Source organism: Theropithecus gelada, chromosome 16, assembly GCF_003255815.1.
Source record: "Theropithecus gelada isolate Dixy chromosome 16, Tgel_1.0, whole genome shotgun sequence".
Lineage (NCBI taxonomy): Eukaryota > Metazoa > Chordata > Mammalia > Primates > Cercopithecidae > Theropithecus > Theropithecus gelada.
Window position 1 is genome coordinate 65923052 of NC_037684.1, and position 24565 is coordinate 65947616.

At 42.0% G+C, this 24565-nt stretch overlaps 1 protein-coding gene across 2 annotated transcripts in view; it reads left to right on the forward strand.

Moving 5' to 3' along the window:
- The window catches only part of CFAP52 (cilia and flagella associated protein 52), a 68870-nt gene that overhangs the window by 32190 nt on the left and 12115 nt on the right, over positions 1-24565 (forward strand). For both annotated transcript variants that reach the window (XM_025362473.1, XM_025362474.1), the window contains 3 exons: positions 5537-5637; positions 9774-9944; positions 20543-20691. In XM_025362473.1, coding sequence (XP_025218258.1) covers positions 5537-5637; positions 9774-9944; positions 20543-20691 — 421 coding nt within the window. The remainder of the gene's footprint in view (positions 1-5536; positions 5638-9773; positions 9945-20542; positions 20692-24565) is intronic.

The following is a 24565-nucleotide window of genomic DNA, read 5'->3' on the forward strand; positions in this document are numbered from 1 at the left end:
GGAAGGGGAGCTAGAAGAGGGGAGAAGCCGCCCAACGCCCCCAAACCGGGGGAGAAAGAGTGAGACTCCATCAAAAAAAAAAAAAAAAAAAAAAAAAGACTTGCCAGAAAACTACAGTAATTAAGACAGTGTAGTGTTGGTGAAAGAATAAATAAATGGATCAATGGGACAGAATAGAGAGCCCAAAAAGGAATTCACATAAATATAGTCAACTGATCTTTGGTGAAGGAGCAAAGCAAATACAATGGAAAAAAAGATAGTCTTTTTAATAAATAATGCTCAACAACTGGAAAACCAAAAAAAAAAAGCCTAGATACAGACCTTATACCTTTCACAAAAATTAACTCAAAATGGATTACAGACCTAAAACACAAAACACTAAAACTCCTGAAAGATAAAATCCAGAAGACCTAAGGTTTGATAATAACTTTTAGCTATAATACCAAAGACATGGCCCATGAAGGAAAGAATTGAAAAGCTGGACTTTCTTTTTTTTTTTGAGACGGAGTCTCACTCTGTCGCCCAGGCTGGAGTGCGGTGGCCGGATCTCAGCTCACTACAAGCTCTGCCTCCCAGGTTTACGCCATTCTCCTGCCTCAGCCTCCCGAGTAGCTGTGACTACAGGCGCCCGCCACCTCACCCGGCTAGTTTTTTGTATTTTTTAGTAGATACGGGTTTTCACCGTGTTAGCCAGGATGGTCTCGATCTCCTGACCTCATGATCCGCCCGTCTCGGCCTCCCAAAGTGCTGGGATTACAGGCTTGAGCCACCGCACCCGGCCTGGACTTTCTTAAAATCAAAAATTCTGTTGGATGAAAGACACTGTCAAGAGAATGAAAAGTAAAGATACGGAGTGAGAGAAAATATTGGCAAAAGACATACCTGAATAAGGACTGTTACCCAAAATATACAGATAACCTTTTGTTTTTTTCTTTTTTTTTTTGAGACACAGTCTCGCTCTGTCGCCCAGACTGGAGTGCAGTGGGGCGATCTCGGCTCACTGCAAGCTCCACCTCCCGGGTTCACGCCATTCTCCTGCCTCAGCCTCCTGAGTAGCTGGGACTACAGGTGCCCGCCACCATGACTGGCTAATTTTTTGTATTTTTTTTGTTTTTTTTTTTTTAGTAGAGATAGGGTTTCACCGTGTTAGCCAGGATGGTCTTGATCTCCAGAACTCGTGATCCACCTGCCTCAGCCTCCCAAAGTGCTGGGATCACAGGTGTGAGCCACCACGCCCGGCCTTTACAGAGAACTTTTAAAACTCAACAATAAGAAATGGGCCAAAGACCTTAACTGCCACCTCACCTAAAGAAGATATACAGATGGTGGCCGGGCACGGTGGCAGCTCACTCCTGTAATCTCAGCACTTTGGGAGGCAGAGGTGGGCGGATCACTTGAGGTCAGGAGTTTAAGACCAGCGGGGTCACTGTGGTGAAACCCGTCTCTACTGAAAACACAAAAATTAGCTGAGTGTGGTGGTGCGAGCCTGCAATCCCAGCTACTAGGGAGGCTGAGGCAGGAGAATCACTTGAACCCGGGAGGTGGACGTTGCAGTGAGCCGAGATTGCACCACTGCACTCCAGCCTGTGGGACAGAGCAAGACTCTGTCTCAAAAAAAAAAAAAAAAGAAGATATACAGATGGCAAGTAAGCATATGGAAAGATACTCTACATCTTATATCAGCCGGGAAATGTAATTAAAACAGCAATGAGACACCACTACATACCTTTTCAAATGGCCAAAGTCCAGAACACTAACAACACCTAGTATTGACAGAGATGGAGAGCAATAAGTACCATTGTTCATTGCTGATGGGAATGCAAAATAGTATGGCCACTGTGGAAGATAGTTCAGTGGTTTCTTGCAAAATTAAACATACTCTTACCGTGTAATCCAGCAATTGCACTCCTTGCTATTTATCCAAAGGAGCTAAAAACTTACGTTCACACAAGAACCTGCACACAGACGTTTATAGAAGCTTTATCCATAGTTGCCAAAACTTGGAAGCAACCAAGATGTCCTTCACTAAGTAAAGGGATACATCCAAACAATGGAATATTAATCAGTACTAAAAAGAAACGAGCTATAAAGTCAGGAAAAGACTTTATAGGAAAAGAAGGAAACTGAGAGGCACATTACTGAGTGAAAGATGCCGGTCTGAAAAGACTACACACCATTTGATTCTAACTATATGACATTCTGGAAAAGGCAAAATTAAGGAGACAATGAAAAGATCAGGATAGGCACGGTGGCTGACGCCTGTAATCCCAACACTTTGGGAGGCCGAGGTGGGCAGATCACAAGGTCAGGAGATCGAGACCATCCTGGCCAACATGGTAAAACTCCGTGTCTACTAAAAATACAAAAATTAGCCGGCGTGGTGGCGTGTGCCTATGATCCCAGCTACTCAGGAGGCTGAGGCAGAATTGCTTGAACTCGGGAGGTGGAGGTTGCAGTGAGCCGAGATCACGCCACTGTACTTCAGCCTGGCGACAGAGTGAGACTCCATCTTAAAAAAAAAAAAAAAAAAGATAAGTGCTTGCCATGGGTTAGGGGGGAGGGAGGGTGAATAGGTAAAACACAGAGGATGCTTTGGATGGTGAAACTATTCTGTATGACACTATCATGGTAAATATATGTGGCTATTAATTTGTCCAAACCCAGAGAGTATACAATGCAAAGAGGAAACCCTAATGTACACAATGGGTTTTGGGTAATAATGATGTGTCCACGTAGGTTTATTAACTGTCATATATCTACTCTGCTGGAAGATATTGATAATGGGAGAGACTCTTTAACTGTGGGGTGAAGAAGTATTGGGGAAACTTCAAATACTTGTATCTTCTGTTTAATTTTGCTGTGAATCTAAAACTGCTCTAAAAAAAAAATAGCCTAGTAAAAACAAAAATAGGCCAGGCAAGGTGGCTCATGCCTGTAATCTTAGTGCTCTGGGAGGCCAAGCAGGAGGATCACTTGAGGCTGGTGTTTGAGGCCAGCCTGGAAAGCATAGAAAGACCCTATCTCTATGAAAAGTTTTTAAAAATTAGTCGGCATGGTAGTATACATCTATAGTCCTGGCTACTGGGGAGGCTGAGGCAGAGAATCGCTTCATCCCAGGAGTTCGTGGTTACAGTGAGCTGTGGTTGTGTCACTACACTCCAGCCTGCGTGGTAGAGACCCTGTCTCCAAAGTACACACACACACACACACATGAACGTGCAAACAAAAAAAATGGTATGTGTCAATAAATGCTGCTGTGTCAGACATGGTGCAGAACTCCTTCCTTACATGATCTCATTCGATCCTCATAAACGCCTAATGAGATAGGTACCATTTTCATCCCTGCTTTACAGATGAGAAGACTGAGGCTCATACCATTGGAGATCTCCTCACTTGCAAGTAGTAGAGCTGAGATTTCAACCCAGGCCGACTGGCTCCAGAACCCGTGCACTTGAATGACGTCACTTGAATGATGTCAGTTGTAGTTTTAAAAAGTTTATTTAGAAATCACACATATGTAGCTTCGAGGCTCTGTGAAACTCTTTACCGCTCGCATCCCCAAGTCCCCAAACAAATGCTACAAAGATTCACTCCAGGTTGTCCCCTCATAGGCCGAGCCTTCATCCTGTTGTCCTGCTGAGGCACTTTGGAAGTTAGGGGTGAGGAGTGGAAACTGGGGAGCATATAATTCTGGTCCTCGCCTTCACATTCTCAAGCCTTGGTTTCTCTTCTCAGTCACAAAATGTCTTTTGAGCCACAACAGGCTAAATTCAGTTTAAAGTAACTTGAAAGAGCATGATATTTGTTTTATAATATTCAAAATTCATTAAGACACAAACCTATATAGTCACTAGCTATATTGATTGTTTTAAAATCGAATGTTGTGGCCGAGTGCGGTGGCTCACACCTGTAATCCCATCACTTTGGGAGGCTGAGGCAGGAGGATCCCTTCAGGTGAGGAGTTCGAGACCAGCCTGGCCAATATGGCGAAACCCCATCTCTACTGAAAATACAAAAATTGGCTGGGCACAGTGGCTCACACCTGTAATCCCAGCACTTTGGGAGGCCAAGGCAGGTGGATCACGAAGTCAGGAGATCGAGACCATCCTGGCTAACACGGTGAAACCCCATCTCTACTAAAAAGATACAAAAAATTGGCTGGGCATGGTGGTGGGCGCCTGTAGTCCCAGCTACTCAGGAGGCTGAGGCAGGAGAATGGCGTGAACCCGGGAGGCAGAGCTTGCAGTGAGCCAAGACAGGCCTGGGCGACAGAGCAAGACTCCGATTCAAAAAAAAAAGAAAAAAGAAAATACAAAAATTAACCAGGCATGATGGCGCCTGCCTGTAATCCCAGCTACTCTGGTGGCTGAGTCACGAGAATCGCTTGAACCCAGGAGGCAGAGGTTGCAGTGAGTTGAGATCATGCCACTGCACTCCAGTCTGAGTGACAGACAGAGACTCTGTCTCAAGAAAACAATAATGATAACAAATAAATAAAATGTTGCTCATGCACATTTTAAAATTAGAACTTCACAGTGAATGCTATAAAACAACCAGCATACATCATCAAACTTTTTATTTGGAGTGAGTAGTGGGGGGCACCCCAACCTTTGAAAAGCACTTTAAATTTTAAATATGTTTCCCCCTCTTACGTAGTACATGTTGTAGTTCAGATAATACAGTCACCAAACAATAAGGAGTCTTTTGTGCTTTCTTGGGATATTAAATATGGTCTCTTTGCATTTGTAAGAATTAAGTTCTGGTGAAAACAGTGGCAGCTGAGAGACTAGCATTGCTGAGGTTATGTTTATACCTTCTCTTGGCCATATTTGAGTGGATGTAAAAGTGTTAATTTTTTTTTTTTTTTTTTTTTGAGACGGAGTCTCGCGCTGTCGCCCAGGCTGGAGTGCAGTGGCGCGATCTCGGCTCACTGCAAGCTCCGCCTCCCGGGTTCACGCCATTCTCCTGCCTCAACCTCCTGAGTAGCTGGGACTACAGGCGTCCGCCACCGCGCCCGGCTAATTTTTTGTATTTTTAGTAGAGACGGGGTTTCACCGTGGTCTCGATCTCCTGACCTTGTGATCCACCCACCTCGGCCTCCCAAAGTGCTGGGATTACAGGGCCACCGCGTCCGGCCAAAAGTGTTAATTTTTAAAATATTCAAAATGCACCGGTGGTTTTAGGGAGAAAGCATGGTGAAGCCTGTTTGCATCCTGCAGGCCCAGGAGGGTTACTTCCTGGCAAGTGAGCTCGGTGTTGGCATTGAATTCCCTTGGTTAGCCTGGGGGTGCATCGTGAGCAGAACCTTCATGAACGTCCTCCAGGCAATGTGTGCGGCACTGGCATGACTTTGGCCATCTTTTTAATTCATCCTTCATTTAGCCTTTTTCTTTTTTTTTTTTTTAATTAACATTTGAATCTTTTAAATTGCCATAGGTTTTTGGGGAACAGGTGGTTATTGGTTACATGAGTAAATTCTTCAGTGGTAATTTGTGAGATTTTGGTGCCTTTTTCTTAACACTGTTTCTCCTCGCAGGGAGTGTCAGCTATCAGGTGCCTGAAGATGGGGGGTTTGTTGGTGGGCTCTGGAGCCGGACTGCTGGTCTTCTGTAAAAGCCCTAGCTACAAACCCATCAAGTAAGTTCTGGGCCTCACAGAGTGGGGCTGGGTAGAGACTCACTAAAGGGAGGTTTGCTTAAAGCCGGCAACTCGATGCTATTGGCAAAGTGATGTTTGGTTAAAAAATTTCATCTTGCTGTTAGAATGAGTAGTTGGAATCACAATAGATGGTGGCTTCTTTGCCAATGAAAAGACAAAAGCTTATGTTGAATCAAACCAAAGTAGTCCACTATTATCCAGAGGGACACTGCCCATTTAATAAATACGTAAGTTTGCATTTAGCTAATACATTGAGCCGTGATGAAAGGAATGGGATGTTATAAACTTATCCAACAAATAACCCCCAATGTTAAATGTTCAAAATTGGTTAATTCAATGAAATTTATTATGCATTGGGTACCTATTATGTGCAAAGCTTTGTGTTAGTCATGCATTTGAATACAATTTATAATAGAAATAGCCAACATTCACCAGCCATTTCTATATGCCAGATACTGTGCTATGTACATTTCTTGGCTCCAATCAAAATAAAATGCAACCAAACCTTATGTATTGCCATTAACAAGTACTTATTCAGCACCTCCTCCAACCAAACCAATGTATTAGATGCTATTAATAAAATAAAGAAACATAAGCTATGGTCTTTGTCCTCCCAGAACGTACAGACTCGTTTGGGGATAAGGTATATACACATGAAAGAAGTCACTACCAGACAAGATAGTATATTAACACATGGTCCAGATAAAGTAAAATATATTATGAATGTTGTAGAGATCAGAGAAGAGGGTGACCTTCTTGGGATGGAGAGATCAGGGAGGACAGTTCATAGAGGGATGGGCTTAAACAAAACCAGTTACCCCACACATGCTCTGTATGGCCTCTGCTACCTCCCAGGAAGCCAGGGGTAGTTGCATATACATTGTAGAAATGAGCATCAGCTGTCTTCATTCAAAGAAATCTGTGTTGAACATTCATGGTGTACCAGGCACCATTCTAGGTGCTTAGGATATCTCAGTGAATAAAACAAAAAAGACGGAAGAAAAAAAAAATCCCTGCCCTCATGGAGCTTACATTCTAGCAGGAAGGAAAAGGCAATAAATAAGAAACAAAATAAACATGGAAGGTACATAGTATTAGAGGGTGACAAATACAATGGGGAAAAATGAATTAGGATGTAGAGTAAGGGGATTACAGTTTGAATAGAAGCAGGGAGGCCAGGTGCAGTGCTTCATGCCTGTAATTCCAGCACTTTGGGAGGTCGAGGCAAGTGGATTGCTTGAGCCCAGGAGTTCCAGACCAGCCTGGAAGCACAGTGAAACCACATTTCTACAAAAAATACAAAATGTAGCCAGATGTGGTGGCACACACCTGTAGTCCCAGCTACTCAGGAGACTGAAGCAGGAGGATTGATTGAGGTTGATCAATCAACCTCAAGGTTGAGGCTGGAGTGAGCCATGATTGCAACACTGCACTCAGCCTGGGTGACAGAGCGAGACCTTGTCTCAATTTTTTTGTTTAAATAAAAAAGCAGTGTATACTTTGCCATTTTAAATTCAGTGGTCAAGGTAGGGCTTATTGAGAATGTTTTGGACCAGTTTCATGCCTGTATGAAGGGGAATGAGGGAGGGAGGAGACTTTAGAACAATATTGGAAGCCCTCCAGGTTATTATACATGTTCAAGTTTGAAAGCCACAGCCCCAGAGAATGCTGGGAGCAGCGTTTCATCAGGAGCCTGGTGCCTGGACAACCTCATGGAATAGACACTTATAAAACCTGGAATCTGATTTCTGGAGAGAGAGAGACAGACAGACAGAGAGAGAGAGACAGAGAGAGAGTAGATCCTCTCTTAATTTACAACCGAACCTGAATCCTAATACAGGTGAGGTGGAGAAGAGGAGTGATGAGAAACTTAACCTTAAGATAGCAAAAACCAGGAGAGGAAAGAAATAACATTCAAGTATTATCAATAATACAAGATGCAAGAAATAAAATAAAATCAAGTAAAAAAAAAACTATGTTGGGTTGTCTCTGGATGTATGAAGTGGATATAGAAAATTAACCCTCTAATTTTTTAACCCTTCGTTTTTAATGTGCATATGATCCCGTTATGATGAAGATAAACTCCAAGTAATTATTACAAGGTTTGTGTCATCACTGTTTCCAAAATAACCCTGTGTGACAGTGCAGACTTAAATCAGATGTGATTTCCACCTCCAGGGCTTTTTGTAGGTTGAAAAGGCAGCTCACATGAGAAGTCATGGAGACTAGAAAGGGAAGAGGTATGATCAAAACGCTCACTGCAACCTCTGCCTCCCGGGTTCAAGCGATTCTCCTGCCTCAGCCTCCAGAGTAGCTGGGATTACAGGCGCCCATCACCAAGCCCAGCTAATTTTTTTGTATTTTTAGTAGACACGGGGTTTCACCATGTTGGCCAGGCTGGTCTCAAACTTGCTACCTCAGGTGATCTGCCCGCCTTGGCCTCCCAAAGTGCTAGGATTACAGACGTGAGCCACCGCGCCCAGCCTGTTCTTCCCCTTTTATCCCTAGGCTTCACTTTGTCTTCTGAAGTTCCCAGATGCCAATAGCCAGTATTTCTTGAGGTTGTCATCTGTAGGCTAGCATACCTTACCTTCGCTGCAACCCCTGTAAAGGAGGAATTATTCTGTGGTTGAGTAAACTGAGGTCAGAGGTTTCTGACAATTTGCCCAGAGTCACAGACCTCTAGTTAGTGCAGGAACTGGGATTTAACTTGTCTTCCTTTCTCCATTAACTGTTCTGTGTCCCACCAAATAAACCTCTAAAACACTGCACTTCCCATGCTGGCTTCCTGCACAAGAACCCGCGTTGAATTCTTCATTGTTCAAACTACATTACTTACAGAGAGAGGCTGTATTCCTAGGGCCTCATTGATTTATATGCTTTTTTTTTTTTTTAATTCATACTCATTGTAAAGGGAAGAGGGAGAAATATGAACTGTAGAAGAGGAGAAACCAACTCCTAAAGGTTCTGGCAAAGACAACCCCTACTTTTTTTCTTTCTCTCTTTCTTTCTTTCTTTCTTTCTTTCTTTCTTTCTTTCTTTCTTTCTTTCTTTCTTTCTTTCTTTCTTTCTTTCTTTCTTTCTTTCTTTCCTTCTTTCTTTCTTTCCTTCTTTCCTTCTTTCCTTCTTTCCTTCTTTCCTTCCTTCCTTCCTTCCTTCCTTCTTTCTTTCTTTCTTTCGACAGAGTCTCACTCTGTCACCCAGGATGGAGGACAGGGATGACATTGTGGCTCACTGCAGCCTCCAACTCCTGGGCTCAAGTGACCCTTCTACCTCAGACTCCCAAGTAGCTGGGACTATAGGTGCGCACCACCACACCTGGCTACTTTATTTTATTTTATTTTTTATTTTTAGAGACAGGGTCTTGCCATGTTGCCCAGGCTAGTCTCAAACTCCTGGCCTCAAGTGGTCATCCTTGCCTAAGCCTCCCAAAGTGCTGGGATTACAGGCATGAACCACTGTACAAGCTCTGAAATGATTTTACTTATAAATAAAATTTTGTATTCTATTTTTTTTACTTAATGCAAGCATCATAAACATTTTCAGTATTACGATGTAATCTTTTTATTATGGTAACATATACACACGCTACATAATCTTTTGAACATTTTTTTAGGCAAATATTCTATGAAGCTGATGTTCCAAAGATCATTTAACTACTCCATTACGACTGGCTATCTAGGTTGTTTCCAACCTTTTACACTTTCAGATAGGGTTATCATAGCATCCTTTGACGTAAAGTATCTTCCCCCTGATTTTAGGATTATTTTTCAGAAGTGAAATTAATAAAGGGGTTAGTTGCTGTGGTCAGTTGTACCCATAGGCCTGCCTGGAATACTCCCTCTACCCAAATCCTGCCTGCATTGCACAACCCATGTCAAAATGTTATCTCACTGAAGAATCTTCCCTGACTACTTTAACCTACGCTGACCTCTGGCTTTGCTGTTCATGTGTCCACCAACTTGTGAGTAACTCCTGCATTTTCAACTGTGTCACTTCTGTGAGGGCAGGTCCGAAATTAGACGCCTGATTTGTATCCCCTGACAGGCTTCAGACGACTCATAACCACTTACTGGTTGAGTGGGTCTCCTTTACCTTTGTGCTTCTCCCTAAAGGAAGATTCAGTTGCAAGGCGGCATCACTTCTATCACACTGCGAGGAGAAGGACACCAGTTTTTCGTAGGAACAGAAGAATCGCACATTTATCGTGTCAGCTTCACGGATTTCAAAGAGACACTCATAGCGACTTGTCACTTTGAAGCTGTGGAGGATATTGTCTTTCCATTGTGAGTAGAAGAGAAAAAGAAGAATGTGGAGATTTGGTGCGGTATGCAAGGGCATTTAATTTTACGAATGCATTTTCAGTATCAATTAACACAGTTACGATTTTGTCTCCTTAAATTTTTCTAATGTGATGAATTATTTTGATAGACTTTCCATTGTCTTCGCCATGCAATTATATTAGCTTTCTAATTCAAATTTGGGTTTCTTCAGAGTACTGACTTTTCTAATCAACCCCTCCTGGAAAGGGTAAGTACCTGACAAAACCTTTCTGTTTTCCTAATGCCATCCAGGAAAAGCTTAGTACTGGCAGTCCCTGACTTACGATTTTTTTATTTTATGATGGTGTAAAAGTGAACTGTATTCAGTAGAAACGATGTTTCAAGTACCCATACAACTATTTTGTTTTTCCCTTTCAGTACAGTATTCCATAAATTACATGAGATATTCAACACTTTATTAGAAAATAGGCTTTGTGTTAGATGAGTTTGCCCAGCTACAGGCTAATGGAAGTGTTCTGGGTATGTTTAAGGTGGGCTGGGCTAAGCTAGGATGTTCAGCAGGTTAGGTGTATTAAATGCATTTTCAACTTAGGATATTTTCAATTACATTGGGTTTATCAGGCGTATAGCCCCATCTTAAGACAAGAAGTATCTGTGGTACCTGTTTTAAAACTTCTTTTTTTTTTTTTTTGAGACGGAGTCTCGCTCTGTCGCCCAGGCTGGAGTGCAGTGGCCGGATCTCAGCTCACTGCAAGCTCCGCCTCCCGGGTTTACGCCATTCTCCTGCCTCAGCCTCCCGAGTAGCTGGGACTACAGGCGCCTGCCACCTCGCCTGGCTAGTTTTTTTTTTTTTTAGTAGAGACGGGGTTTCACTGTGTTAGCCAGGATGGTCTCGATCTCCTGACCTCGTGATCCGCCCGTCTCGGCCTCCCAAAGTGCTGGGATTACAGGCTTGAGCCACTGCGCCCGGCCTTAAAACTTCTTTCCTGTCATTTGTTTGTACCTCTTGAGGTCTTCTAGATTTGGCAGGCTTCATGGTGGTGTTCATTAGGAGGGCTTCTGGATCTAGTTGCTGTATTTCTTGGTAAATCTCACCCAGCACAAGTAAAACAAATAACTACCAGCAGTTTTGGTATCAAAAGGAGCTTCAGTCATATGTTCCGGTACTTGATTTTGTAACACATTTTGTCTTTGGTGAGATTCATTCCATGAAGTTGGTCAGTTTTTGCTCTAAACTTCCTCAGTACTTAGCTTGAATTTATAATACTCAACTTTCAGCAAGACTTATATTCAGACCTCAGTTTCTTTTTTGTTTTTGAGACGAAGCCTTGCTCTGTCACCCAGGCTGGAGTGCAATGGCGGAATCTCGACTCACTGCAACCTCCACCTCCAGGCTTCAAGTGATTCTCCTGTCTCAGTCTCCTGAGTAGCTAGGATTACAGGCATGCGCCACCACGCCCAGCTATTTTTTTAAATTTTTGGTAGAGATGGGGTTTCACCTTGTTGGCCAGGCTGGTCTTGAACTCCTGACTTCAAGTGATCCACCCGCCTCGGCCTCCCAAGGTGCTGGGATTACAGGCACGAGCCACCGCACCCAGCCTCAGACCTCAGTTTTTGAGATCTTGAGCTGTGGTTTCGGTTCCCTGAATCCCTGTGATTAGGTCTTTCCACGTATTTCCAACAGTGAAAATGGCTGGTGCTTTCCCATTAGGTGAATCTTTATTTGCAAGTTGGTCGTTTTCTTTTGGTTTCACCTTTTCCCCTCTTTTTTTTTTTTTTTGGTTAATAAGCAGTTTAGTAGAATTAATCTGTAAAATTGTTTGGCCCTGGTGCTTTTTTTAAGGGTAAATTTTAAACTATCTTTTCAATTGCTTACATAGGTATTGATCTGTTTGGGTTTTGCATCTCTTTCTTTTCCTTTCCTTTCCTTTTTCTTGTCTTTTCTTTCTTTCTTTCTTTCTTTTTTTTTTTTTTTTCTTTTTTGAGACTCAGTCTTGCTCTGTTACCATGCTGGAGTGAAGCGGCGCGATCTCAGCTCACTGTAACCTCCGTCTCCCGGGTTCAAGCGATTCTCCTGCCTCAGTCTCCCGGGTAGCTGGGATTACAGGCGTGTGCCACCATGCCCAGCTAATTTTTATATTTTTAGTAGAGATGGGGTTTCACTATGTTGGCCAGGCTAGTCACGAGCTCCTGACCTCAGGTGATCCACCCGCCTCAGCCTTCCAAGGTGCTGAGATTGTAGGCATGAGCTACCACGCCTGGCCTCTCAAAATATTTCTCTTGCCATCAATTTTACTTAGTCTGATATTAAGATTACCACATCTTCATTCTTTTAAAATAACATTTACTAATTAGCTATTTTTGCTATAATGTAATAAACGAATTCATTGGAAAACCTAAACTTCATGTACTAAAAACAACAACAACAACAAAAGGACTTCTGGGAAAAATTGAATTAGGCCAGGATTTCTCAACCTCAGCACTACTGACATTTTGAGCTAGATAACTTGGTATTGTGGATGCGATTCTATACGTTAAAGGATGTTTGGCAGCATCCCTGGCCTCTACCCATCAGATGCGAGTAGCAGCTCCTTCCCTGCAATTATGACAACCAAAAACCGTCCCCAGACTTTGCCAAACTTCCCCTGGTGGTAAAATTACCCGTAGCTGAGAATCACTGTGGTTAGGCCAGACCTCTTAACACCGATGCAATTTTGTAATCAGAGCACTAACAAACCAGTCACAATTTTAATAAAATATTAGCATGGTTAGAAAGGGTTTATTAACTTCCTAATAAGTAAAGAAATACTGCAGTAAATGTAGGACTTCACTTTTTAATAAGTAAGGGTAACTTTCTAAAAGGAGATTTAAGAAGACTTGAGGCTGCTGAGTTGTGGAGATGAACTAAACTAAGAGGAAGAACACAGAATAAATGTATGGTACTGCTTTCTTCCTTTACTTGATAATTTAGTTGTGTTAATGTTCTTTGTTTTCAGTTGCTATTATTTTATATACCAAAGCATTATTATACCGAGATAAATCATGCATGAACCAATGAAACTTCTGTAATATTCTATTAAGTTGGTGCAAAAGTAATTGCGGTTTTACTATCATTTGCCTTTTTACCAATTGCATGTAAGCTAATATTCATTATAGAAACATGCATTATAGCAAAAGAGAGTGTATTTTTTTTTTCAACTCTTTATTTTCAACCTATTAGTGTTTAGTTTTAGGTAAGTCTTAGTCTTTTAATAGAATTTAATTCATTCATACTTATTACTACCTAATAAGTTTATAGATTTTTCTATTTAACATGTTTACTTTTTTTGTCTTTTCTTGTAGTCATCATGTTTTGTTTGGTTCTGTTTTACCCTTTGCTGCATACAACTTGGAAACTATCTACTTTATTTGTATTCATTTAGTGGTTACCCTTGAATTTTTTTGTTTGTTTGTTTTGTTTTGTTTTGTTTTTAGGAGATAAGGTCTTGCGCTGTCACCCAGGCTAGAGCACAGTGATGCAATCATAGCTAACTGCAACCTAGAACTCCTGGGGTTAAGCAATCCTTCTGCCTTAACCTCTGGTCTGGAGTAGCTGGGCCTGAGGGCATGCACCACCATGCCCAGCTAATTAAAAAAAAAAAAAATTTTTTTTTTTTTTTTTTTTCCAGAAACAGGGTCTCGCTATGTTGCCCAAGTTGATTTCCAACTGCCATCCTCAAGTACTCCTCCTACCTTGGCATCCCAGAGCACAGGCCTCTCAGATTATAGGCAAGAACCACTGCAGTCAACCTCTAAATTTTTAATATACATATTTAAATATAGTTTTTCATCGAAGACTACAGTTAACCAATGTTTGTATCCAATCTGCCAAAAAGGCAAGAGTCTCGGCATATTTTTATTTTCACCTTTCCTCCACCATGTCCTATGTTGAAATTATTTGGAATTCTAGATCTTTGCTTTTATCAGTCTCTCTCTCTCTCTCTCTCTTTTTTTAAACACATCAATCCCCTTGGATTCTTTTTTTTTTTTTTTTGGAATTCCTTCAGAAATAATCTATGTACAGAAAATTTGGTCTCAACCAGGTACAGTGGCTCACGCCTGTAATCACAGCACTTTGCGAGACTGTGGCAGGAAAAATAACTTAAGCCCAGCAGTTTGAGACTTACCTGGGTAAGATGGTGAGACACCCCCTCCTCATCTTTACAAAACTAAATAAATAAACTGGACATGTTGGTGGCACTGCCTGTAGTCTCAGCTACTCGGGAGGCTAAGGTGGGAAGAAGTTTGAGGCTACCATGAGCTACAATCACACCAGTGCACGCCAGCCTGGGTGACAGAGCAAGACCCTGTTTCTATTAAAAAACAAAACAAAACAAAACAAAAAGCAAGAAGAAGAAGATGAAAAGAAAAAAGAAAGAAAGAAAATTTGGTCTCTGCTTATCTGAAAATATGTTTGTTTTACCCTCAAACTTGAATAATAGTTTGGTGCAGTATAAAAAGAATTTTAATGGAGTTTGTGTTGAAGTATAACATATATGCAAAATACATAAATCATAAATAAGCACCTCAGTGACTTACCACACCTATATGACTATCACCCTGGTAAAGCAATAGAACATTTTTATCATCCCCCAAACACCCCTTCCAATCACTACCCTCACCCTCCTACTTAATCACTACCTGAACTTCTAGTCTCATAGATTAGTTTTACCTGCTTTTGAACTTTATGTAAATAGAATATTTCAATATATCCTTTGGAGATCTTTTTTCTTCTCTGTGGAAGCTTTTAATGTAGTTAGTGTCATACAGATCTTCTTCTCCTTATTGATTTTTAGTCCACTTTTATTATCAGTTACTGAGAAAAATGTTAAAATCTCAAGCAACAAATATAGAGTTTCACCTTTATTTCTCATAGTTTTTGTTTTGCGTATCTTAAAGCTCTATTATTAGGTGTTGTTAATTATTTATTATATCTTTCTGCTGTATTGACATTTTTATTAAAGTGTTCCTCTTTGTCTCTAGTAATTCTCTTTGATTTGAAGTATGTTTGTATAATTTTAATCTACTCATTACAGCTTTCTTATGCTTACTCTTAGCAGGATAAATCTTTTTTTAACCCTTTTATTTTTTCCATGTGTCTTTATATTTAAAGTACATCTCTTAAAAAACAGCATATACTTGGTTTTTACTTCTCTATCCAGTCTGATAATCTCTGCTTTTATTTGGAACGTTTAATCCATTTACATTTAATGTAATCTTTCATACATTTGTATTAAATCCTTTTACAAACTGCATAAAACTTCATCAATGCAATACTATAATTTTTGCTTTAAAGAATCATAAACATTTTCAAGAAATTAAGAGAACAAAACTTTTAAAATGTCTTGTGTGCTTACTTACATATTTGACTATTTCTGATGGTCTTCATTCTTATATATCTAAGCTGCCATCTGTTATCTTTTCCCCCTCTAAAGAACTTTGTTTAGCATTTAAAAAAAAAAAAAAGAAAAAAAGAGAGAGACAGGGTTTCACTCTGTTGCCCAGGATGGAGTGAAGTGACTATTCACAAGCATGATCATTGCACACTGCAGCCTAAACGCCTGGTCTCAAGTGATCTCCTGCCTCAGCCTCCTGAGTAGCTGGGACTACAGGTGCATGCCATTTTGCCTGGCTCATTTAACATCTTTTAAAAGTATAAGCCTCTGGTGAAGCATTATCTCAGTTTTTATTTATCTGGAAACATTTTTTTAGATTTTATTTTTGAAGAAAGTTTCACTGGTTACAGAATTCTTACCCAATTGTTTTCTATTTATTCATTAGTTTGAATACATCATTCCAGACTTTCTAATGAGAAGTCATTCTGTATTCTTATGATTTTCCTCTTTGTAATATGTCATTTTTCTGCTTATTTTTCAAGATTTTTTCTTTGCTTTTGTCTTTCATCAGTTTGACTGATCTCTCTTTCTCTTTGTGTTTATCCTTCTTAGGGTTTGTTCAACTTTTTGAATCTATAAGCTGATATTTAGCTGATATATAAGCTGAGACAGAGTGAAACCCTGTCTCTCTCTCTCTCTTTTTTTTTTTTAATGCTAAACAAAGTTCTTTAGAGGGGGAAAAGATAACAGATGGCAACTTAGATATATAAGAATGAAAACCATCAGAAATTCCTTAAGAATTTTCACCTTTTCTCACTTCTGTTCCCCTGAGATTCAAATTATCTGTGTTTAGTTTTAGGCTGTTCATTTTTCTTCAATTTTTTGAATCTCTTTTTAAAATTATGTAATCTCTATTAAATCTACCTTCCAGTTTACAGACTTTTTTTTTTAACCATCTCTAATCTGTCATTGAGTCCACCTAGTCAATTTATTTTAGTTATTGTACTTCTTACCTATAGAAAAATATATTATTGCTATAAGTTATATAATTATAATATTACATATATAGTTTCTAATTCTCTGTTCAGATTACCTATCTGTTCACTTATTGATATGACAGTTTCCTTTAATATTTTGAATATATTTTTAAATAGCTGCTTTAAAGTTTTTGTCTGCTAATCTTACACCTGGGTCTACTTGGAGTCAGTCGCTTCTGACTGCCTTTTTTTCTGAGTCACATTTTCCTATTTGTTTGCATGTTTGATAATTTTTTTGTTGAAAACTTAGTATTATATAGAATACACTATAGCAAGTCTGTTCTCTGAGGATTGTTGGCATGGACTCAAACTGCAAATTTTGCCTCCCCATAGTATGCATCAGCTGATATTCTCGTGACTTCCCACTGCTGCATTTTTAGCCTGGCCTTGGGTTCTTCTGTGGGCTTGCATTATCTGGCAGTCACCCAGGGGTTTATGCAGAGATGAAGCTCATCCTTTCCATGATTTCCTTTCTTTTAGTGACTTCTCCCTATTTTCCAAATATTCTGCTAACCTCAAGCTGTGTCACTTGAAGCCTGCAAGGTTCAGCTTCCTGCCATCCAAGCTGAGCTCATTTGGGGAATGTATTTAATTAAAAAGGCAAACAAACCGAAAACAAAAAATCTCTGAGATTGACCCCATGTAGCTGTCTTTAAAAGTAGAGTCCTTAAAAAAATCAATAATAATAATAATAAAAAAACAGTAGAATCCTCTCTCGTCTCTGCCTGCTTGTTCTTTCTCTTGGTATTCCCCCCAATACATGTATAATTTAGCTACCCAACAGAGATTTGGGCAGTGTTTATAACCAGAATTTACATCTTATTCTTGTGGTTCTCTTGCCAATAGGACATTCCCCCTTTAAATTCCAGCTGATTTTCTAGCCCTTAACTCTGATCTGTAGCATTGTTAGCTATGAAGGCTATGGTTTTTCTGCCACCTTTTTCTACAGCCACCATAGCTGTGGGGGTTAGAGGCTCCCACATGTGAGAAAGCCACACGCTAACAATTCTAAACCCTTACCAGTTGGTTGCACTCTTAGAAGAGCAAACTCTTCTTGATTTCTATCTAATTTTAGAGGTTTTTAGTGTCATTAAGATTTTTGTTATTGTTTTTAATTCATCCAGTTTTTCTAATTGTTATTTGTGAGAAAATGTGTGTGACCAGTTCAATGCTCCAGTCTTACAAGATGTACTCTCTGCTTATGCTTTTGAGCTCAGTTTTTCTCTACAGGTCTTATCTGTCTGATTTCTATTTATCCACAATGTTCCTGACCTATGTGATGATACTCTTTCCTACTTTCCTGTACTGTTAAGGGCAAAATTATGTACATCTATAGCTACATCTATATCTATAAATATCTTCATTTCATGGGATTTTAGGTGGGAGAGAGGGAGCACATGGGCCTGGTATCGCACCATGATCCAATCAATTGGGTTCTTTCTGGAACTTAACCTCTCAGATGCTAAACTAAGAACAATCTACCACTTCAATGGTTCAGTTTTGAACTAGGCTTGACTGCTGAGGAAGTGGATAGGCCATCAAGGGTAGAGAGTTTGGAAGAAAGTTCTTTTATTTTTTTGAGATGGAGTTTCTTTCTTGTTGCCCAGGCTGGAGTGCAATGGCATGATCTCGGCTCACTGCGACCCCCGCCTACTGGGTTCAAGCTATTCTCCTGCCTCAGCCTTCCAAGTAGCTGGGACTACAGGTGCATACCACCACGACCAGCTAATGTTTATATTTTTAGTAGAGACAGGGTTTCGCCATCTTGGCCAAGCTGGTCTCAAACTCTTGACCTCAGGTGCTCCACTCACCTTGGCCCTCCCAAGGTGCTGGGATTACAGGTGTGAGCCAGCGCGCCTGGCCTGGAATGTTCTTTAGGGGGCGTTCATTTCATGATATTTGATTTTCATGAGTGGTCCGTGAGTACACCTCTTTAAGAGCTTACTTCCCTCGAAGGAGGAGCTCATTCACCGAAGGCATTATCTAATATAAATTCCTCTAATTTTAAATTAATATTAACATTCTAATGTTGACTTGATTTATGTTGATCAAGATTGTCTAGCAAGAAGCCCCATCACATCTGCTGTCTCATTCCAGCACTTACTCTTCTAACTAAGTAGTCCATCATCATACCTTTAACACTGAACCCCAACATTAAATGTGTGGAAGGGATCCACTTATTTTTTCTTTTAATTCTAAAGTGAGTAGGTCTTAAAATAAGAGAAAAGGACTCTTTTTTGAAATGTGTTCATGAAAAAATGTAGGCATTGCTTGACAGGTACTGAAACCTAAAAATTAGCTTCAGTCTCCACAGAGACAAGCTAGAAATTTATACTTATAAACCAACTGGACTTTATTTTACCCCAATATTATTCCTTCTTCTTATTCAAATTGGAATAATCTGTAATCTTTTGACATATTGGCAATTTACATTGTATTTACAGGTTGCCTTTTTTTTTTTTTTTTCTTTTTTTTTTTAGCTTGACAGACCAAGGAAGGGTTTTGGGTTATCTGCAAACATGAATTCTGGCACCTCTGTCTTTTTCTTTTTGAAGATTTTAATAAAATTGTCTACTTGGCTGGGCACAGTGGCTCACGCCTGTAACCCCAGCACTTTGGGAGGCCGAGGCGGGTGGATCACCTGAGGTCAGGAGTTTGAGACTAGCCTGGCCAACATGGTGAAACCCTGTCTCTACTAAAAATACAAAAAATAGGCTGGACATGGTGGCACATGCCTGTAATCCCAACTACTCGGGAGGCTGAGGTAGGAGAATTGCTTGAACATAGGAGGCAGAGTGAGCCGAGACTGGACCATTGCGCTGCAGCCCAGGCCACAGAGCGAGACTCCATCTCAAAAATAAATAAATAAATAAATAAATAAAAAGATTGTCTACTTTACAGGAAAAGGTTTCTTTATTCTCTTTTAATACAAGTAATCCAAGGGCGTATTTATCTCAAGAAATGTTATAGCTGTCTACTTATCTCCAAACTCAGGTAATATCCATTAAATATGTACAGCTTTTTGTTTGTCAATTATACCTCAATAAAGTGGTTTTTATTTTATTTCATTTTATTTTTAGAGGCAAGTTCTCTTGTCTCACTCTGTCATCCAGGCTGGAGTGCAGTGGCATGATCATAGCTCAATGCAGTCTCTAACCCCTGGGCTCAAGAGATCTTCCTTCCTTAGCCTCACGAGAAGCTAGGACCACAGGCATGAATCCACTACACCCAACTAATTTTTATATATTTTTATTTTTTGTGTGAAGGGAGGGTCTCACTACGTTGCTCAGGCTGGTCTTGAACTCCTGGCCTCAAGTGATGGGATCCTCCCTTCTTGGCCTCCCAAAGTGCTGGGATGACAGGTGCGAGCCACCACATCGGGCCTCAATAAAGTAGTTTTATAGAAAAGACAAATGTTACTTACTATCCTCCAGTCTACCAAGACTTTGTGAGAATTTTAAATCGGTTTATTCTTTTTGAGCAACTTTGTCCCAAGCCTTCCTAAAGAGAAAGGACTACAAAAGATGGTCCACAGGTGATTAGAGGGCATTACATACCATTATACAAGATGTGTCAAATGGTCAGTAAGACAATCATTAAGCCTTCAGATAATAAAAGGCATCCTTCCCTATATTCTCTTTTTTTTTTTTTTTTTTTTTTTTGAGATGGAGCCTGGCTCTGTTGCCCAGGCTGGAGTGCAGTGGCCCAGTCTTGGCTCACTGCAACCTCTGCCTCCCAGGTTCAAGCGATTCTCCTGCCTCAGCCTCCTGAGTAGCTGGGATTACAGGCATGTGCCACCATGCCCGGCTAATTTTTGTATTTTTAATAGAGAGGGTTTCACCGTATTGGCCAGGCTGGTCTCAAACTCCTGACCTCAGGTGATCCACCAGCCTTGGCCTCCCAAAGTGCTAGGATGACAGGCATGAGCCACTGTGCCTGGCCAAGTAGACAATTTTATTAAAATTTTGAAAAAGAAAAAGACAATGGTGCCAGAATTCATGTTTGCAGATCACCCAAAACCCTTCTTTGGTCTGTCAAGCCCCCTCGGTCTCCCAAAATGCTGGGATTACAGGTTTGAGCCACTGCACCCAGCCTTTCCCTATATTTTTGTGAAACACATTTTGGTGTCAAATATGCATGTGGGAAACTGCGTCTTTTGTGGTTGCATCTCTTGATGACTTCCTTGCAGTGGCACTGCTGAGCTATTTGCAACCTGTGCCAAGAAGGACATCAGGGTGTGGCACACATCATCCAACAGGGAGCTACTGCGGATCACCGTGCCCAACATGACCTGCCACGGCATCGACTTCATGAGGGATGGCAAGAGCATCATTTCAGGTAAGGTCCACATGTCAAGATCTGGCTCGGGGCTCCAGCTGCGGTTTGGATTCTTGTCACTCTCCTCCCATACTAGTCTCTACGCGTGGATAACCTAGAACAGCCTCCCACTGTCCACCCCCTTCTTGCTTCTAATCTAGCCTCTCTTTGGAGTTTCCTTCCAGCTGGGAGACTCTCTGAGCTAGGAAGGACCAAACAGCAATTTCTCCTCTCCCACATTGCTGCATATAGCGTGTATCTTTCTCTCTAGTAGGAAGATTTAGAAATTCAAATTTTGAAAAGGATTTTGTGGCCTCAGTGAGGACAGGGCCCCCCATGTGAGGACCCCTTTTGTTGTGTAAGAGATAAAAACCTGACTCAAACGAAGTGGTGCTTCAACGGGAATTTATTTTTAACTCAATTTATTATTTTATGCCAAAGTCATTTAGCATAAATTATAGGCAGCATGATATTCCACCTCTAAAGACTTCAGCATGTATCTCTAAAAATATTTTCCTTTAAAACAGTAATTTCTTAGTATTGTCTTATGCTGAATCTATCTGCAAATCTCCCCAGTGCTCAGAAAGTACATATGCCGCTGCACATCAGTGAAAAGTTCAGTGGATCTTTAGGGACAGCTATTAAAATGGTGACACCAGGAGCCCATCTCCCTCTCTCCCTCCCTCCCTCTCTTCCTCCCTCCCTTCCGTCTTCCCCCCTTCCTCCCTCCCTTCCTTCTTCCCCCCTTCCTCCCTCCCTTCCTTCTTCCCCGCTTCCTCCCTCCCTCCCTCCCTTCCTCCCTTTCTCTCTCTCTCTCTTTCTTTCTTTTTTTTGAGATGGAGTTTCACCCTTGTTGCCCAAACTGGAGTGCCATGGCACGATCTCGGCTCACTGCAACCTCTGCCTCCCGAGTTCAAGCGATTCTGCTGCCTCAGCCTCCAGAGTGGCTGGGATTACAGGCATGCGCCTGCCTCAGCCTTCCGAGTAGCTGGGATTACAGGCGTGCACCACCACGACCGGCTAATTTTTTTGTATTTTTAGTAGAAATGGGGTTTCGCCATGTTGACCAAGCTGGTCTTGAACTCCTGACCTCAGGTGATCCACCCACCTCGGCTTCCCAAAGTGCTGGGATTACAAGCGTGAGCCACCGCGCCCGGCCCTCACCCCTCTTTTCTTGGCCCTGTCTCCTCCTTGTTAGCATCCCTACCCCACCCTGCGCATGTCTTCTCCACATGGTGCTGCCAGGAGCTCTGGGCTTACCTTACATCTAGAGCGAAGGCAGCTCAGGACAGAAATCTTGGAGTCCTCACTGCCTCCCCTGTCTCTCTTATGCCCACATCCACATCTCCTGATGACGCTCATTTCAAAGTACATCCAAGGTCTGTCACTCCTCATTATCTCCCGGCTTATCTTAGCCACCAGCATCTCTCCCCTAGATTGCTCTGGTACCTTCCTACCAGGTCTCTTTGCTTCTCTTCTCACCCAGCATACTTTCCCGCAGTCTGTTCTCAACACAGAAGCCAGAAGCCAGAGGTCTGCTTTAAAATGTAAGTCAGGGCCGGGCGCGGTGGCTCACGCCTGTAATCCCAGCACTTTGGAGGCCGAGGTGGGAGCCACCGCACCTGGACCTGATTTACATAGCTAGAATTACAGGCATGCGCCACCACGCCCAGCTAATTTTTGTAATTTTTGTTTGTTTGTTTGTTTGTTTGAGACAGAGTCTCGCTCTGTTGCCCAGGCTGGAGTGCAGTTGTGTGATCTTGGCTCACTGCAAGCTCTGCCTCCCGGGTTCATGCCATTCTCCTGCCTCAACCTCCCGAGTAGCTGGGACTACAGGTGCCTGCCACCACACCTGGCTAGTTTTTTGGTATTTTTAGTAGAGACGGGGTTTCACCATGTTAGCCAGGATCCTCTGGATCTCCTGACCTCGTGATCTGCCCTCCTTGGCCTCCCAAAGTGCTGGGATTACAGGCATGAGCCACCGCGCCCGGCCCGATTTTTACAATTTTTTTGAGTAGAGATGGTGTTTCGCCTGTGGTCAGGAGTTGGAGAACAGCCTGACCAATTTGGTGAAACCCCATCTCTACTAAAAACACAAAAATTAGCCGGGCGTGGTGGCGGACACCTATAGTGGAAGGCTGAGAAAGGAGAGTTTCTTGAACCCGGAAGGTGGAGGTTGCAGTGAGCCGAGATTGCACCACTGCACTCCAGCCTGAGTAACAGAGGCAGACTCTATCTCAAAGAAAACAAAAGAAAGAAACAAAACATAAGTCAGAATATGCCATATTTAGGGCTCAAAAGTCTTTTACCCTCTAAGAGTAAATGACAAGTTCCCCCTGTCACCTGCAAGGCTCCCTGTGACTTTCTCTCCTTCTTCACTTTCACCTTCCCCTTCTTACCTGGAGTTCTTCCTCTTATTACTCACCCCTTCTAGCCATACTTTCTTCTTGCAGTTCCTCAAACACACTGGGCCTAGATAGAGCCTTTGCTCTGACTCTTATATCTGCCTGAAATATTCTTTCCCCAGATATCCCCATGGCTCACTCCCTCATCCCCTCACTTCCTCAAATCTTTGTTGAAATGGGATCTACCTTTAGCATTCTATTTTAAATTGCTAAGGTGGCATTAAAGCTTATGAGAGGGTGCCAGCCACATGAAGATCTGGGGGGAAAACGTTCCAGGCAGAGGGAACAGCAAGTACAAAGGCCCTGAGGTGGGAGATCACTTGGCATATTTGAGGAATAGCAAGAGGGCCAGTGTGTCTGGGGCTTAGTGGGTAGTTGGGCTAAGGGTTCAGGGAGAGCTAGTAAAAGAAGTTAAAAGAGATGGGTGGGGGAAGCGGGCACAAATACTAGTTACCATGGAGGATAAAGGAATTTGGATTGGATTTTAATTCTAAATGCAGTGAGCAAATGTTTTGGAAGGGTTTGTTTGTTTGTTTGTTTGTTTGAGATGGAGTTGTGCTCTGTTGCCCAGGCTGGGAGTGCAGTGGTGCAATCTCGGTTCACTGCAACCTCCAGCCTTCCAGGTTCAAATGATTCTCCTGCCTCAGCCTCCTGAGTAGCTGGGATTACAGGCATGCTGCCACCAGGCCCAGCTAATTTTTGTAATTTTTTTAGTAGAGATGGGGTCTTGCCATGTTGACCAGGCTGGTCTCCAACTGCTGTCCTCAAGTGATCCACCTGTCTTGGCCTCCCAAAGTGCTGGGATTACAGGTGTGAGCCACTGTGCCCAGCCCCCACTTTTTTTTTTATATTTTTGTTGAGACAGGGTCTCGCTCTGTTGCCCAGGCTGGAGTGCAGTGGTGGACTCTTGACTCACTGCAACCTCTACCTGCCAGGTTTAAGCAATCCTCCCACTTCAGCCTCCTGAGTAGCTGGGACTATAGGTGCACGCCACCATGCCTGGCAATTTTTTTTTTTTTTTTTTTGTATTTTTTGTAGAGACTGGGTCTTGCCATGTCCTCCAGGCTGGTCTTGAGCTCCTAGACTCAAGCAATCCACCTACCTTGGCCTCCCAAAGTGCAAAGTGTTGGGATTATAGACATGAGCCTTTTTTTTTTTTTTTTTTTTTTTTTGAATAAAAAAGGAAGTACTTGAATGGGCGCGGTGGCTCATGCCTGTAATCCCAGCACTTTGGGAGGCCGAGGCAGGTGGATCATGAGGTCAGGAGATCGAGACCATCCTGTTCAACATGGTGAAACCCCGTCTCTACTAAAAATACAAAAATTAGCTCGGCATGGTGGCACGCACATGTAGTCCCAGCTACTCGGGAGGCTGAGGCAGGAGAATTGCTTGAACCCGGGAGGCGGAGCTTGCAGTGAGCCAAGATCATGCCACTGCACTCCAGCCTGGGCGACAGAGTGAGACTCCTTCTCAAAAAAAAAAAAAAAAAA